This window comes from Bos javanicus, chromosome 17, assembly GCF_032452875.1.
Source record: "Bos javanicus breed banteng chromosome 17, ARS-OSU_banteng_1.0, whole genome shotgun sequence".
Classification (NCBI taxonomy): Eukaryota; Metazoa; Chordata; class Mammalia; order Artiodactyla; family Bovidae; genus Bos; species Bos javanicus.
This window is the reverse complement of record NC_083884.1, coordinates 17,636,166-17,653,660: the sequence shown is the minus strand read 5'-3', so window position 1 is coordinate 17,653,660 and position 17,495 is coordinate 17,636,166. Positions and strand designations below refer to the sequence as shown.

At 42.7% G+C, this 17,495-nt stretch overlaps 1 protein-coding gene across 1 annotated transcript in view; it reads right to left on the bottom strand.

Annotated features, from left to right (window-relative positions):
* TBC1D9 (TBC1 domain family member 9) overlaps nucleotides 1-17,495 on the bottom strand; it is a 129,064-nt gene that overhangs the window by 50,131 nt on the left and 61,438 nt on the right. The window contains exon 3 of the mRNA XM_061384130.1: nucleotides 6,076-6,194. Within this exon, the coding sequence (XP_061240114.1) occupies nucleotides 6,076-6,194 (119 nt within the window). The remainder of the gene's footprint in view (nucleotides 1-6,075; nucleotides 6,195-17,495) is intronic.

The window sequence follows — 17,495 nt, the reverse complement described above, 5'->3', positions numbered from 1 at the left end:
ATTCTTTTTATTTTTGAATATAGATTTATTTTAATTGGAGACTAATTACTTTATAATATTGTATTGGTTTTGCCATACATCAACGTGAATCCACCACAGATGTACACGTGTTCCCCATCCTGAACCCCCTCCCACCTCCCTCCTTGGACCATCCCTCTGGGTCATCCCAGTGCACCAGCCCCAAGCATCCTGTATCATGCATTGAACCCGGACTGGCGATTCATTTCACATATGATATTATACGTGTTTCAATGCCATTCTTCCAAATCATCCCACCCTCTCCCTCTCCCACAGAGTCCAAAAGACTGTTCTATATATCTGTGTCTATTTTGCTGTCTCGTATACAGGGTTATCATTACCATCTTTCTAAATTCCATATACCCGGCAGGCAGATTCTTTACCACTGTATCACCCATCACCAATCCTACCTAATCTCAAAATCCAGTCCAATTCCCAGCTCTTTATAAACACTTCTCCCAACTACAATTCTTCTTCCTCACATTAAGTACTGCTGATCCTCTGTGCCAGATGTAGTGGAATTTTTTAATACATATGATGTCCTGAATTTTATTTTCACTGCCAGACTGTCCACTCCAGTTGCCAGCAGCTGTGGTACTAAGGGGTGATGGCAGGAGGGAAGGGGGAGAGGGCTTTGTCTTCCACCCTCTCCATCACCATTCAATTTTAGTGAAAAACAAACATGTAAACAACAACCAAAACAGCCAACACAGCCCTGGACAAGTCTTCAGCCTATTCTAATAAGAAGCCACAGCTTAGCCCCTTGGCATAGTCCAGGAATTACCGTAGTGGGCATGCCATCAGGAGTCTTTCTACACTGTGATATATTCTGTACAGCTACTTTCTGAAACAGAGATTTGACAACAGCATCTCCACCATGAAAATGTCCGCAGTCTATTAGTGTAAGAGGGGAAAAACCCAATCTGCATCTTGTGACAAAGAACCCCTTCTTGGTCTGCCCAAATCCACCTTTCCAGGTTCAGTGTAAATATCACATTTTCTATGAAACTAACCAAGTTGGGTATAAGCACCAGCATTCTTGTCTTTAGGTTCTCTTAATTTCTATGTTGGCTGAACGTATTTTGTGTATATGTCCCCCAACCACTAAATATGCCTTTGAAACACAATGTCTCAAAAAGTTTTTAACGACAGCAGCTAGCACCTAAGAGATATTAATGTGTTTTAGTGATGTTTTTCACCTCTATGTCCTTATAAATCCTCTCGTATTTAAAGAAATTTTTTTTTTAAATTTCAATGAGCATTCTAGATATGTAATACTTATTAGTTCTTTAGATAGCATGAAAAAGTGAAAGTGTTAGTCTCTCACTCATGTCAGACTCTTTGCCTTCTCCGAGTTGGGTCCTTAGGCAATGCCAATGGCCAATCAACTCCGAGTGAGCATGGAGACCCTCAAGCCTAATGTCCGCTCTCCTGTAGCAAGGCTCTGACCTGAAGTCAGAAGAAGACTAGAAAAGAACAATGTAGAACAAACCAAATGATGCCCACATGTTTAGAGAGAAGGAACATTAAATTCAAACTACACTATCTAAGGGGCTTCCCTGGTGACTCAGACAGTAAAGAATCGGCCTGCAACTCGGCAGACCCAGATTCGATCCCTGGGGTTGGGAAGATTCCTCGGAGGAGGGAATGGCCACCAACTCCAGTATTCTTGCCTGGAGAATTCCATGGACAGAGGAGCCTTTCGAGCTACAGTCCATGGGGTCACAAAGAGTCTGACATGAGTGAGAGACTTTCACTTTTTCATGCTATTTAAAGAACTAATAAGTACTACATATCTAGAATGCTCATTGAAATTTTACAAAGAAAATTTCTTTAAATACGAGAGGATTTATAAGGACATAGAGGTGAAAAACATCACTAAAACACATTAATATCAACAGACCAGGCCTCACCAACTAGTTTCAACAATAAGGATAATAATCCCTAAAGCTCCACTTCCAACTTTCCCAACTTCAAGGAAAAAAAGAGGGTTCACAATACAGAATCTCTTCAGATTACTGTAACTTTAGCCAGGTGGACCAGATGATGGAACAAAGGGATGGAATGATCTCCTTCCGGTATGTTCTATGTTGTTCTTGCTCATTAGTTGCTCAGTCATGTCCAACTCTTTTGCAACACCACGGACTGTAGCCTGCCAGGCTCTTCTGTCCATGGGATTTCCCTGACAAGAATATTGGATTGGTTTGCCATGCCCTCCTCCAGGGGATTTTCTTGACCCTGGGATCAAACCTGCATTGGTAGGTGGATTCTCTACCACTGAGCCATCAGAGTATATATGTTCTATAGGTTCTACATAATATGAAATAGGTCACCCCTGTTCTAGGCAACAGCTCCATGTAATTTTGTAAAATTGCTACAGTCCAAATATTCAGGACATCCAATACAAATTTAAATACACAAAGGACATTGATAGGTAGTTCATAAAAAGGGGAACATTAACTTAGCAAACATAAAAAAATATTCAACCTCATAATCAAAGAGAAAAATGAAAACAATAAGACACCGACTTTTACTTCATACATTTGAAAAACTACTTAAACAATTATAATGCTGAAAGCAAGCAATAGTATAATCACACAGGGATTCTAACATACTGACAATATCTACTAACGTCCACTAAAAGCATTTAAACGTACTTAACCCATTAACCAACATTTTGTAATCTATCCTAAAGAGGAGAAAAACTATAAGAAAAGTTATATATGAACAGAAGAATTCATTGTATTATTGTTTGTACCTGACTCCCACTTATCTAAAAGCTAGGGAGACTTACATAAGGAGGAATAGTAAGACAATTATGGGACAATATTCAGTTATTATAATAACAGCCAAGGTTATACAACAATATAGTAGATATTGGAGAAAAAAGATATGATATAAAATTATACGTATAGTCAGACTACTATTAGGGTAAATAAGCATACGAGAAATCTAAAAAGAAAAAAACAAAAGTTATCTACGGTGTTTGGATTGTGGTTGCCTTTGCAGTTAATTATAACATTTATAATTTTTAAAAGTTAATTAGGTCTCAAAACAAGTAAGTGTGTTGGTTCCCTTCCTTACTGGACAATCTGTGAGTGCTTAAACCATCTATTTGCACATGAATGATTTTCACACATAATTGCATTAATAGCAATTCCTTTCTCATAATTGGTTTCAGGGGAATTAAATCTGACATTTTTGATGTAATGAAAAAGGTAAAAAGAATGGCTATTTGACCCACAATTTGCTCCTGCTTTATTTATTTATTTCTCTTAACTTACTGTTACTTTTAATCTTCAGTTTCTTCCTACCACTTTTGATTTGCACCTATTTCCCAAAGACAGTAACACTTGAGGGAGGACAATGAAAAGCTATGACAAATCTAGACAGCATATTAAAAAGCAGAGACATCACTTTGCCTACAAAGGTCTGCATAGTCAAACCTATGGTTTTTGCAGTAGTCATGTACAGATGTGAGAGTTGGACCATAAAGAAGGCTGAGTGCCAACTAACTGATGCTTTTGAACTGTGGTGCTGGAGAAGACTCTTGAGAGTCCCTTGGACTGCAGGGAGATCAAATCAGTCAATCCTAAAGGAAATCAACCCTGAATATTCCCTGGAAGGACTGATGCTGAAGCTAAAGCTCCAATACTTTGGCCACCTGATGCAAAGAGCTGACTCATTGGAAAAGACTCTGATGCTGGGAAAGATTGAAGGCAGGAGGAGAAGAGGGTAACAGAGGATGAGGTGATTGGACGGCATCACTGACTCGATGGACATGAGTTTGAGCAAACTCTGGAGGGTAGTGAAGGACAGGGAAGCCTGGCGTGCTGCAGTCCATGGTGTCGCAAAGAGTTGGACACGACTGAAACACCGAACAACAACAATGACAAAAAGGTAACTGAGAACCTCAGCGGTGATTTCTCGAAGGAGAAGACCCCTCCTGTCTCCCCACCAACCACTGCCCCCTTTTACCCAGCCCCTCTATAGAGTCCTCAGACTCCCCCACTTATATTCAGTTCAGTTCAGTTTAGTCGCTCAGTCGTGTCCAACTCTTTGCGACCCCATGAATCGCAGCACGCCAGGCCTCCCTGTCCATCACCAACTCCCGGAGTTCACCCAAACTCATGTCCATCAAGTTGGTGATGCCATCCAGCCATCTCATCCTCTGTCGTCCCCTTCTCCTCCTGCCCCCAATCCCTCCCAGCATCAGAGGCTTTTCCAATGAGTCAACTCTTCACATGAGGTGGCCAAAGTACTGAAGTTTCAGCTTTAGCATCATTCCTTCCAAAGAAATCCCAGGGCTGATCTCCTTCAGAATGGACTCGTTGGATCTCCTTGCAGTCCAAGGGACCTTCAAGAATCTTCTCCAACACCACAGTTCTAAAGCATCAATTCTTCGGCACTCAGCCTTCTTCACAGTCCAACTCTTACATCCATACATGACCACAGGAAAAACCATAGCCTTGACTAGACGAACCTTTGTTGGCAAAGTAATGTCTCTGCTTTTGAATATGCTATCTAGGTTGGTCATAACTTTCCTTCCAAGGAGTAAGCGTCTTTCAATTTCATGGCTGCAGTCACCATCTGCAGTGATTTTGGAGCCCAGAAAAATAAAGTCTGACACTGTTTCCACTGTTTCCCCATCTATTTCCCATGAAGTGATGGGACCGGATGCCATGATCTTCGTTTTCTGAATGTTGAGTTTTAAGCCAACTTTTTCACTCTCCTCTTACACTTTCATCAAGAGGCTTTTGAATTCCTCTTCACTTTCTGCCATAAGGGTGGTGTCATCTGCATATCTGAGGTTATTGATATTTCTCCCGGCAATCTTGATTCCAGCTTGCGCTTCTTCCAGTCCAGCTTTTTGCATGATGTACTCTGCATATAAGTTAAATAAGCAGGGTGACAATATACAGCCTTGACGTACTCCTTTTCCTATTTGGAACCAGTCTGTTGTTCCATGTCCAGTTCTAACTGTTGCTTCCTGACCTGCATATAGGTTTCTCAAGAGGCAGATCAGGTGGTCTGGTATTCCCATCTCTTTCAGAATTTTCCACAGTATATTGTGATCCACACAGTCAAAGGCTTTGGCAAAGTCAATAAAGCAGAAATAGATGTTTTTCTGGAACTCTCTTGCTTTTTCCACGATCCAGCGGATGTTGGCAATTTGATCTCTGGTTCCTCTGCCTTTTCTAAAATCAGCTTGAACATCAGGAAGTTCACAGTTCACATATTACTTCCCAGAAATTCAGACACATGACTCAAACCAAAGGATGATTTATCAAATCTGCTTGGTTTTATCAATAAGTTCAGTTCAGTCGCTCAGTCGTGTCCGACTCTTTGCGACCCCATGAACTGCAGAACACCAGGCCTCCTTGTCCATCACCAACTCCCAGAGTCCACCCAAACTCATGTCCATTGAGTGGGTGATGCCATCCAGCCATCTCATCCTCTGTCGTCCCCATCTCCTCCTGCTCTCAATCTTTCCCAGCATCAGGGTCTTTTCCAATGAGTCAGCTCTTCACATCAGGTGGCCAAAATACTGGAGTTTCAGCTTTAGCATCATTCCTTCCAATGAACACCCAGGACTGCTCTCCTTTAGAATGGACTGGTTGGATCTCCTTGCAGTCCCAGGGATTCTCAAGAGTCTTCTCCAACACCACAGTTCAAAAGCATCAATCCTTCGGTGCTCAGCTTTCTTTATAGTCCAAGCTCTCCGTTATTCAATAATATATATATTTTTTAATTTGGAAGCTGCCATCTTTTCTAAGCTTACTGATGCTTTTCAATGTTTCCCACAAATAATAAATTAAATGCGGTCAACTGTTAATAACAGAAGAATGTGTGGGTAAAGGATCTCCAGGTATGTTTTATACAATTCTTACTTTTGCAACTTTTCTGTAAGTTTGAAATTCTTTCCAGAGAAAAGTTGTTGTTTTAAATTCCACTAACTTAAGAAATACTGAATCACTGTGTTGTGTACCTAGAACTAACACAGTGCAGCAAGTTAATTATATGTTAATAAAAACAAAAAAATAAATAAAGCATTACCTGTATTTTTCCTCTCACAAATGTGGTGATATCGTTCTCATTTTCAAAGATGGAAAGTGTCTGCAGCAGATTCTGCTCCAGCCATTCCCAGTGTTCAGTGATTTCTTTTCTAGAACCACCTGCACAAACATAAAATGGTGATAACGGATGTCAGCATGTAAACGATACTTACAACCCAGGCTCATCCCATGCGTATGTACTGCCATCAGCTCTGCCTTCTGATACTTTCTCTCTGTCAGGGAAGTCACACAGAAGACATTGAAAGATGTATCAGAAATCCAAGAGTAAGGATAGTGTATGGTCACGTCTGACCAGGTGAGTCCAGAAACTTTGGGGACAGTCTTTTAGGGTGGGAAGGCAGCGACGTTTCTCCCGTTCTCTTTTCTGGGCTGGGGACTTAGCCCTATCCTCTCTTCTCCCTCCGGGAATCTGCACTTTTCAGGGGAAGGCAGATCTTGTCAGGAGACCAGGTTACAGTTGTTAAGTTGCAACAATACGAGGCCTTCGGTATGCCCCTGGAGATGTGATGTAACCACCTCCTATAATGGGCAAAAAATGATCCTCCCTCCCTTCAATTATGAATGAGATGTGAAAATGGACTATCACTAGGGAATAGCAGCCCTGTTCTCACCAGCGCCGAGGCTCTGAATTGTAATGGGATGAGGTCATCCTCACAGCCTCCCTCCAGGTCAGAAACAAGAAGCGAGAGAGTCATCTCCCCGGCCAACCTGCAAACTGAATCAACCTAAGCCTGGGAGAGTAGGTAACAGGCACCCTGCTCTCTGCCCACAGCTGCAGGGCAAAACAGGGATGCCAAGCCAACGTCATTGTCGAGACACTAGAACAAATTCCCTTCTTTCTTTTCTTGCCCTGCAATTGTTAATGACCTTGCAAAACAGTTTGTTAGAAGCCATCCCTATTTTATAAATTTTATGTACTATTCATTCCAGAATTAAAGAAAGATTTTGCAACTCTACTAACTGACTCCTTCAGATGTCTCCTTAAGATTTCCAAGTTATCTTTTAATTGATTTCTTCAAAAATAGCTTCTCTCTGTTTCTTTGTCAGCAGTAACTGGATATATCTCAGAATCTCACTCTGTTAACTGACTGGGAAAAGCAGGAGATACAAATGTGTCCATAGTGATACTCAGAACTGTGAGGAACAGGACTAAAACCTCTTGGGGAATAAGAGGCACTGTTTGGAGAGGGAAACAGCAACTCCCTCCAGTATTCTTGCCTGGAGAATTCCACAGACAGAGGAGCCTGTAGGGGGGCTACCTACAGTCCATGGGGTAGCAGAGAGTTGGATACGACTGAGCGACTAACACTTTCACACTTGGAAGGTTTTCAGATCCATTGGTCAAGGAAAGGCAAAACCAAAACAAACCCACATTAATTTTCTTTTACTCTGAGCCGAAACACCAAAACTGCCCACGTGGAATGCTTCTGTAGAGGATAAAGAATAAATCCCTGAGTTAGGAGGCCGAAGAGGCTGTCTGGAGCTCTTCACAGGCCCTTTCCACAGCTCACTCTTTCGGGGTCACAGTGAACCACGTGGAAAAGCAATCGATGACTCTGCACTACGCTGTCACGGCAAGAGCTAGAGCTTATGAAACCTGGGTCCCCCTTCCTTCCTCCCAGCAGCCATCTGGGTGCCTGTAGACAGTCTGCTTCATCTTTCTCTGTCTCAAACTCTTTACATGTAAAATGGAGACACATTAAAAAAAAACCTTATTCATTTCAGAGAAATGTCATAAAAAAATCACGTGGAATAATGTCTATAGATACACTTTGTAAAGTAGAAAACACTGTCCAAATGCAAAATACAATGCTCATTTGGAATATTTTGGCAATGAGTCATTCTGGAGTTAGCCAGAGAGTTTTAAAACATTTTAGACCGTAAAATTTTAAATAGGCATTGGAAAATTTTCTAAAATATACTGTGTCCTTCCTTGCCTGTAAACAGGTCACCACCATCCCCAGCTGCGGCTGGCTGGGCGATACAGACAGAGCCCAATCCAGAGTCGATGCTGGCCACGTGCCCTCCCCCCGCCGTCCCATCTGTGCCTGCTGGCAACTGTTAGATGTCCACACCTCAGGACACAGGCACTTTTGGGGACTCAGGGGACTGAAGAACTTCTGCAGACCCACCGGGTGCAATTCCCAGCCTCTGATATTGCCTCTCCTCCGCCCTGCCTATGTCGATAGTAGATATGCCTTCCAGAGGCTGGTTTGCGCACGTCCCTCCGCTCAGCCGGGACAGTCTGCCTGTGGACTGGTATACCGCCCTGCGCTGCCCTTTACCAGGTGGTCATACCAGGTACCTGACCTGGGAGTCCCTGTTTGGCTGTGGTGGCAACTGACCGCAAGTCAGCCTCCTGTTCCTTGGTTATCCTGCATGGAACCCATCAGCTATAAGGCCCAGGGCAGCCCAGCTGTGCTTTCACCTTTGCACACACTGCGTGCAGTTTTCGTGTGCTTATTCATCTAGGCCCACCCTGCCACCCCCAAAACACACACACACTCGAGCCACGGTGGAAAAGGTATATGCATAAGCGCACTCATTCAACAAACGTTCACTTCTGCCTCCAGTTTTCATGGGTATTACATGAAGGTCTTCACGACTGACCCTCGTTTTTAAGTAGCCTTCTGAGCACTCCTGTATCGAAGTTCAGGTTTTCTACCCACGTTGTTTGCCCTTCTATTGCCTTCTTTGCTGTTTTACGACCTCCTGCTCATCAGTGTGCCCCACTGTTCCGTCATTTCCACAATCTCTACCTGCCACCCCCTAACGCCATTCTCACCACTGGCTCTTTTCTCTACTCCTCATTGCCTGGGATGTAAATCCCCACATTTCCATCTGTGCTCACCACCAATGTCCCCTCTCCACCCGCCACTGTTGCTTGTGTGCCTTCATTTCCTGTGGCTTCTCTCATACTAGTCACTGTCATATGAAGAGGCTGGCCTTTTGGAGTCATCATCAGCCACTTACAGCTCCCTTTACAGAAGAAGTGTTGAGATGGCAAATTTCAGTATCTTTATTTTTTGTTTGTTTTAGATTAATTTATTAATTTTAATTGGAGGTTTTTGTGGTGGTTTTTGCCGTACATCGGCATGAATCAGCCACGGTGTACATGTGTCCCCCCACCCTGAAACCCCTCCCACTGCCCCTCCCCAACCCATCCCTCTGGGTTGTCTCAGAGCAGCAGCTTTGCGTGCCCTGCTTCATGCATCAAACTTTACTGCTCATCTGTTTTACATATGATAATATACATGTTTCAATGCTATTCTCTCAAATCATTCCACCCTTGCCTTCTCCCACAGAGTCCAAAAGTCTGTTCTTTACATCTGTGTCTCTTTTGCTGTCTTGTCTATAGGGTTGTTGTGACCGTCTTTCTAAATTTCATATATATGTGTTAATATACTGTACTGGTGTTTCTTTCTGACTTACTTCACTCTGTATAATAGGCTCCAGTTTCATCCACCTCATTAGAACTGACTCAAATGCATTCAAAGTTCCGTCTAGTCAAGGCTATGGTTTTTCCAGTAGTCATGTATAGATGTGAGAGTTGGACCGTGAAGAAGGCTGAGCACCAAAGGATTGATGCTTTTGAACTGTGGTGTTGGAGAAGACTCTTGAGAGTGCCTTGGACTGCAAGGAGATCCAACCAGTCCATTCTGAAGGAGATCAGCCCTGGGTGTTCTTTAGAAGGAATGATGCTAAAGCTAAACTCCAGTACTTTGGCCACCTCATGCAAAGAGTTGACTCATTGGAAAAGACTCTGATGTTGGGAGGGATTAGGGACAAGAGGAGAAGGGGACAACAGAGGATGAGATGTGAGTCTGAGTGAACTCCGGGAGTTGGTGATGGACAGGGAGGCCTGGCGTGCTGCAATTCATGGGGTCGAAGAGTCGGACACGACTGAGCAACTGAACTGAACTGAACTGAACATTCCATTGTGTATATGTACCACGACTTCTGTATCCATTTGTTTGCCAATGGACATCTAGGGTGCTTCCATGTCCTAGCTATTGTAAACAGTGCTGCAGTGAACACTGGGGTACATGTGTCTCTTTCAATTCCAAATCTCAGTATCTTTAGGTCTTCAGTTCTTTGCACGATGCTTTGGGCCTGCTTCTGTGCTACCAAGGAGGTTTCAGGTTTCTTCTGGCTATATCCAGGCCCAAGGTTACAAAGTTCCATAAAACAGGGTTATAGATAAGGAAGAACTGTGTATACCATTATAAGAAACCATTATCAGCATAAATGAGAAAAGAAAAAGACACAGATGCTATCAGCCAACAGTAGTTTCAGGAATTAACTATGGATTCTGATCCATACCCAATAGACACTTGCCAGGGAGAGGAAGGGAAATATACCTTTTACATTTATATTTACTCTGCAAATGCACCATATTCTCTGATCACTTTCCTAAAGGCACACAAAATAAACGAGGACAGGTGTTTAAGGCTCCAGGCTCTGGAGACAGGAAATACAAGGATGCCTACCTAGAAGGCAGGGCTGGATTCCTCCCCCAGCGGACAAGGCACATTCTAAAGATGCCAATCAAGTAAAAGTTCTCTCTGAAAGCAGGTGTCCACTTCCCATCTCAGAGAAGGGTACTGCTCAGAGATCACAGAGCAAATGTCCTGCTAACAGTTTAAGAGCAACTGACACTGTTGCCAGATCACCCTTTGGGAAAGAGGGAGACTCCAAGAGAAACATGTTGGAATCCTGAATGTTCCTTATATCAGGCCTTTCATTTCTCAAGAAAGTAAGCCCAAGGGCTACAATGTTTAAGAGCCTGGAACTTTGCTTCTGTTACTGTGTAAAGTGAGGTAACAGGAAGCTCTTCTGCCATGACTCTGAGAGAGGGCTGGTCTATTTACCCAACCGTTCGGGCAAAATGTGTTAGGCACTCAGAAGAGAAAGGAAGGACTTGGCAGTCCTTCTGGCAAGGCTGCTTCGACAGAGATATAGCAGGAACAACAAGCTGACCCGATGTGCAATCAGCTGAAACAACAAAGAAAGCTGTGTCGGGTAGGAGAAGCCTTCAGGAAACCCAAGATAAAGCTTTTTGCTACAGGAAAAACTGGATTAACACTTGAGGGGCTTAAGAGTATTTAGAAATTAAATTTGGAAAAATGAGAATCTTTTACTATTTGCAGGGTTGTGTTTTGTTTTCAGAATACTATGCACAGGCCTCGTGTGTATATTTGGGCAAAATTTAAACACTGCCTACGATGATGGAAAATACTGAATCAGCCTAAGTCTTATTTCTCATCTGGTTTGAGATGTACCTAAGAGTATAGGAAGTCCACTTGAAATAAAAAGACAGAGGTATTAAAATGGATCCACAAAATGGATTCAACTGTATCTGGCCTCAGATTAAGAACAAAAGCGTAAGACTTCACTGATGGCGATTCAGTGGGTATCTTTTGTGGTGCATGACTGATATTAACGAAATTTGGTTCTGGGACTGCAGCACTGACTTAAAAACCTGAATTCAAATATATCTAAGATGGTATATTTCCTCTGATCAAGAGGGTACGTATGCACATGTATAGATATATATGTCTGCGTCTAGGCAAAAAATAAAAACCTCTTGTATATATATGTGTCTAGGCAAAAATAAAAACCTCTTGTGACAAGGCAGAAAACAAAACCAAGCAAAACAAACTCACTAAACCTCCCAGGGATTAAAAAGCAACCAATCTAGTATTTTCAGATGTCAGAACAGGCTGCTTGGATCCCAAAACGGATCCAGTTCTCAAAAGAATTGTGCTTGAAGCTACTTAAATAAAGGTGAAAGGGAAGCATCTATTTTATGGCCTCAGACACACGCAACCTTTAGCCCCAAAGATGATAATGTTGTAATTTAAATACAAAATAAAGGATAATACCCAATATGCCTGAGTGTCACTTGCTGTCTGTTGGATTTACAAAGCCACCACTGTACTACCTACCCCCAGAAAAAGGACAAACTTGCCTCTGGAGAGGACAAGAGATACAACCCCAAAATAATGCACTGATTTGAACAGTTTTGGAAACAAAAGGGAAATTTATGGTTTAAAAATCCACATCCACCGATATGTATACACTGCTATATTGAAAATGGATAACCAACAAGAACCTAGCGTATAGCGCAGGGAACTCTGCTCAATGTTACCTGGCACCTGAATGGGAGGGGAGTTTGGGGGAGAAGAAATCCATGTATATGTACGGCTGAGTCCCTCTGCTGTTCACCTGAACTATCACCACATTGTTAATTGACTATATTCCAACATTACATAAAAACTTAAAAATCCACATCCAATTAAAGCTAAAATTTTAAACAAGTTAAGCAGTGATAATGATGTGTTTTCTATTACTTATCTGTGCCTATTTACCAAGACCAGGTGCCACGATTTCACCACAGACATGTAATCTCACAGCACTCCTTCAAGTGGTTCCAATTACCCTCCTTTCACAGGTGAGGACGCTGAGGCTTCCACATCCTATAAAATCAAATTCAGATTTTTCTGCCCCCAAATGCTTGCTCTTCATTGCTACAGTTCCACCTACTGACATATTTTAGAAGTGAGGTTAAATATCCCTAGAGGTTAGAGTATCTGGAGTAATATACAGCCTGATTATCAGTGAGACAATATTACATAATAGCTCAGACCACAGGCTTTGATGTCAAAAAAGTACACCTGGTTTCAACCCCTCCACACCAAACAGAAATTCTGTGACCATAGAAGTTACTTAACCTTTCTGTGCTTCAGATCCCTCATCTGTAACATGGAGGTAACAACACCTACCATAGAAGCTTGTGCTGGAGATTAAGGACAATAACACGTGTAAAGTGCTCAGCACAGGTCTAGAATACATCAATACAAAGCACTAACTAGCTACTTTTGCTATTACCATCATAAGCAAGAAAACACAAAGATCTCATCTTGAAATGTGATGTAGGAGATATACTGATGTTGAAGATACTTCTGATTTCTGATGTCAGAGCACTAAAAACCAGCTGCTGACCTGGTGCCTGACTAGCGTACATTCAGCACAAATCTCTCTGGCCCTGACACCATTATGTTTAGACTGCAGAGTGTACGTATGATTGAAGTAAAGCAAGCCTCGCAATCCTTGTCTAACTATTATAAGCTTCTTACATAACTCTGCTTACAGTCTCTTACAGGTCATAACAGTGTGCTCATAGCTTTATAATTACTTGAGAAGAGAGAGGCTCAGGTAACTCATTCAACCTGGGCAGTAAGAATTAGTGGTTGATGTCATTATTTTAGGAAAAGGTGATGGCACCCCACTCTAGTACTTTTGCCTGGAAAATCCCATGGATGGAGGAGCCCGGTGGGCTGCAGTCCATGGGGTCTCAAAGAGTCAGACACGACTGAGCGACTTCACTTTCACTTTTCACTTTCATGCATTGGAGAAGGAAATGGCAACCCACTCCAGTGTTCTTGCCTGGAGAATCCCAGGGACGGGGGAGTCTGGCCGATATGCACAGAATCGGACACGACTGAAGCGACTTAGCAGCAGCAGCAGCAGTCATTATTTTGCTTATTTTACTTAAATGCCAAGGTCCTCCCTTACCTTGATGGACAGAATGTAAATGGCTATCTTTCTGGAGGGCAACCAGGCTAACGACACTAAAAGTCTTCTTTGATTCAGCATATCTACTTCTACAAATTTATTCTAAGGTGATAATTAAAGGAATGTGGAAATATTCGGTTTAGAGGATACTAAGATTTTTCAAAATGCAGTTATCATTAGGGGAAAAAAACCTAGATTTCCAAAAAACAGCACATCAGCTAGGTAAATTACATTATATACACAATAAAATATTATCTACTTGTTAAAATTGACATGATAGACATATATTTTCTTGACATAGAAAGACTGTCCATATATGTATATCAGACACACATATGTATATACATACACATATGTATACATGTATATGGAGAAGGCAATGGCAACACACTCCAGTATTCTTGCCTGGAGAATCCCGTGGACAGAGGAGCCTGGTGGGCTGCTGTCCATGGGGTCGCTAAGAGTCAGACACGACTGAAGCACCTTAGCATGCATGCATGCATTGGAGAAGGAAATGGCAACCCACTCCAGTATTCTTGCCTGGAGAATCCTAGGGACAGGGGAGCCTGGTGGCTGCCGTCTATGGGGTCGCTAAGAGTCGGACACGACTGAAGCGACTTAGCAGCAGCAGTACTGTTTTTCAATATTTTATTTTCTTAGCTTATATTTTCTAATTTCCTGAAATAATCATGTACTGCTTATACATTAAAAAGTAAGTTCTTTTATTTAAGCTGCTATATTCCCAAGGATACAAGAATAGTTCCTGAGGTACACAGACCAAGGAAACACGGATAATGGCCAACGTCCACATTACGTATATGTCACGTGAAAGGCGACTAAATGACCCAGCATTTCGCTATCTAGTGTAGAGAAGAAGGAGAAGCAGAACCAATTAGCACCCTTTCATTAAACTCCAGGTCTCAGTAGCTGCTGACTAAAAGAATGTTCAATCATAAAAGCCAGCATGGTAGCATTTAAAAAGGCCTGGGCTGGGAGTGGAGGGGGCTGAGAACTTGACCTCGGCTCTGCACTAACTGGCTGTAACTAGCCATGTGAACAATGGGCACTTTACTTTGCCTCTGTTCCCTGTCACGATCAGAGCCCTGGACAAGGCTGTGGCTACTCTATCTTTACGTTCTGAAAATGAATGCCTACATGGGCCCAGATGAGATTCTAAGATGGTAAAGAAAAGGGAAACTAAATCAATGGGCAGAGGAATCAAGGCACCATTCAGGGCTGTGTTATCTGTGAGGTGCCATCAAGAACACAACCTCCACCCCATTTCCTTTATTAGTCCTGTTGGAAGGTCAGATGTACCCACAGAGAACTGTCTCTCTAATTGTAACTCTTGTGTCCCAGGGCCTTGGAATTATCTGCAATTCTATATGTCCATATTCTCTTGGAGAGCATCCCAGGAGGCGCAGTGGTAACACAGGAGACACAGGAGACTCGGGTTAGATCCCTTAGAGAAGGGAATGGCAACCACTCCAGTATTCTTGCCAGGATAATCCCATGGACAGAGGAGCCTGGTGGGCTATAGTCCATGGGGCTGAAGAGTCAGACACGACTTAGCAACTAAACAGCACAGCAGAATATTCTTATGAGGCTGTATAACGTTTCTTACTGTTTGAACCTCCCAGTTCTGATCGTGTGTATACATGCTCAGTCGTGTCTGACTCTTTGTGACCCCGTGGACTGTAGCCCACCAGGCTCCTCTGTCCATGGAATTTTCCAGGCAAGAATACTGGACTGGGTTGCTGTTTCCTTTTCCAAGGGATCTTCCTAACCCCAGGATCAAACCCAGGTCTCTTGTGTTTCCCGATTCTTTGCAACTGCACCATCTGGGAAGCCCTTAGTTCTTCTTGTGGGGACAGCCAAATGGGTTGCCTTCTGCTTAAGACCCTTGAAGTTTGAGGAGGGCAAAGGAGTGAGCTCTCTCCTGCCTCTGGGGTACCAAGGCCAAGACACCAGCTGCTGGGGGAACATCTGAAGCTGTTTAGTGCCCCAGTGAGAACACAAGTGTAAAATACGCACTCACTGGTGGGAAACGGGCAGGACTGTCAGAGTATAACCAGCTCAATAAAGTACTCTGGACCAACTCCTAAGGCACTACTTCCTTGTGTTCTTGGAAATGGCAGGGAATTCCCTGGTGGTCAGTGGTTAGGACTTGAGCTTTCATCGCCAGGGCCCTGGGTTCAATCCCTGGTCAGGGAATTAAAATACAGCAAGCTGCATGTTGCAGTAAAAAAAAAAATAATAATAAAGTAAACAATTTAAAAAGAAAAATAAATAGCAAAAACGACGTGACTACACAAACCACAGAACAAAATGCAAGTTAGCAGGCTGGAATCGATGGCACAATGGAATATCCACCAAAAGCAACAGCGGCTTCACTTTGTGAAGTGGCAGTGAAAAGAAAAAGTCATTATTTAGGCAGTTTTTGGCTCCCCTTCCCAATGAAAGGTATCAGTGCCAAAGAAACATAATAAAGCAATTTCTTCAAGTCAATCTGCATACAGATGATAGAACACAGTAAAAAGAAGCATCTGAAAACAACGTTTCAACAAATAACTCCTGTTTTTTGCTCCCCTCTTCTTTCTGTTCACACTGTCAATGACTGAGTGAGCGTTATACTGGAGTAAGTTATATGAGGTCTGAAACTAGGTCCTGCCTGGCTCCATGCGGCTCAAACCTAAGACTGTCACACGAGTAGAGTTTACCACTAAGACAGCTACTCTCCTACAGAAAGTGGAAGACATTGATTGTAGACTTGCCCTTAGTTCACTTTACACAAATCAGTTTCACAAGGCACGTGGCATAAAAACAGAGGTTTGCAATCCTATGGATTCTACAGGGCAGTGAGTTAGACAATCTTCTGTTGAACCTTCTCATACAGCAACGATTCATAAGATCAGAGCAAATTAGTGGTTAGGACTCCACACTACACTGTGGAGGGCCCAGCTTGTAGAGCGCCCAGGTTTGATCCCAGGTTAGAAAACTAAGATTTCACAAGCCTCAAGGTGCAACCAAAAAAAAAAAAAAAAGAGCATATTAAAAAGCTCTTGCCAGACAGTCCCACCAAATATCAACTTTATAGCTTACAGGAAAAAAAAAATTTTTTTTTAATTACAAACTGAAAGGAACCTTTTTAAACTAGCAACTTCGGCTCTTAAAATCTCCTGAAAGGGAGCCAGGCATTTGGGTTTTAAAGAGAAATCGATAAGAAGGAACAATTAGTGGGTGAATGAACTTTAACAGAGGTTGTGGAGTCTCACTTCTGTGGCGTCTTCTACAGGGAAATTCTGGGTAATCAATATATTCAAAAGCTAGAACCGCTCCAGGTGTATTATAATGAGATCATGTGTGACAGGTATCATCTCCTTGAGGTATAAATTATGACATCAGCATTTATTGCCCTGTGTTCCTTAGCCCTGGTTTGGCAAATAACTCAGGAATAACTGGTCTTCGTAACTCTGGGCTCTTCCCCATAGGAGCATTCCTTGGAGCCTTTGCTCCATAGAATGGCAAAACCTCAGAAACAGAGTGAAGAATAGTAATGTCAGATAACAGGGGAGGATAAAAAAAAAGTCACAGATAGGAACCAGCTCATTACAGCCCCGTACGCGTGCACTGACCTGGGAAGGCCAGGAATCCTAAGGGTTCTGAGAACCTCCAGGCTCTACAGGTTTTTGAAAGTCTGGAACAAGTGATGCAAACGCTGGACGATGAGAGTGTCAAAGCCTCCTTCCGTCCAGGGTGCTGGCAGTTCTGCCTGATTTCCTTTCTCTTTCTTCACTTGCTGGCTCCAATGTCTATTTTAAT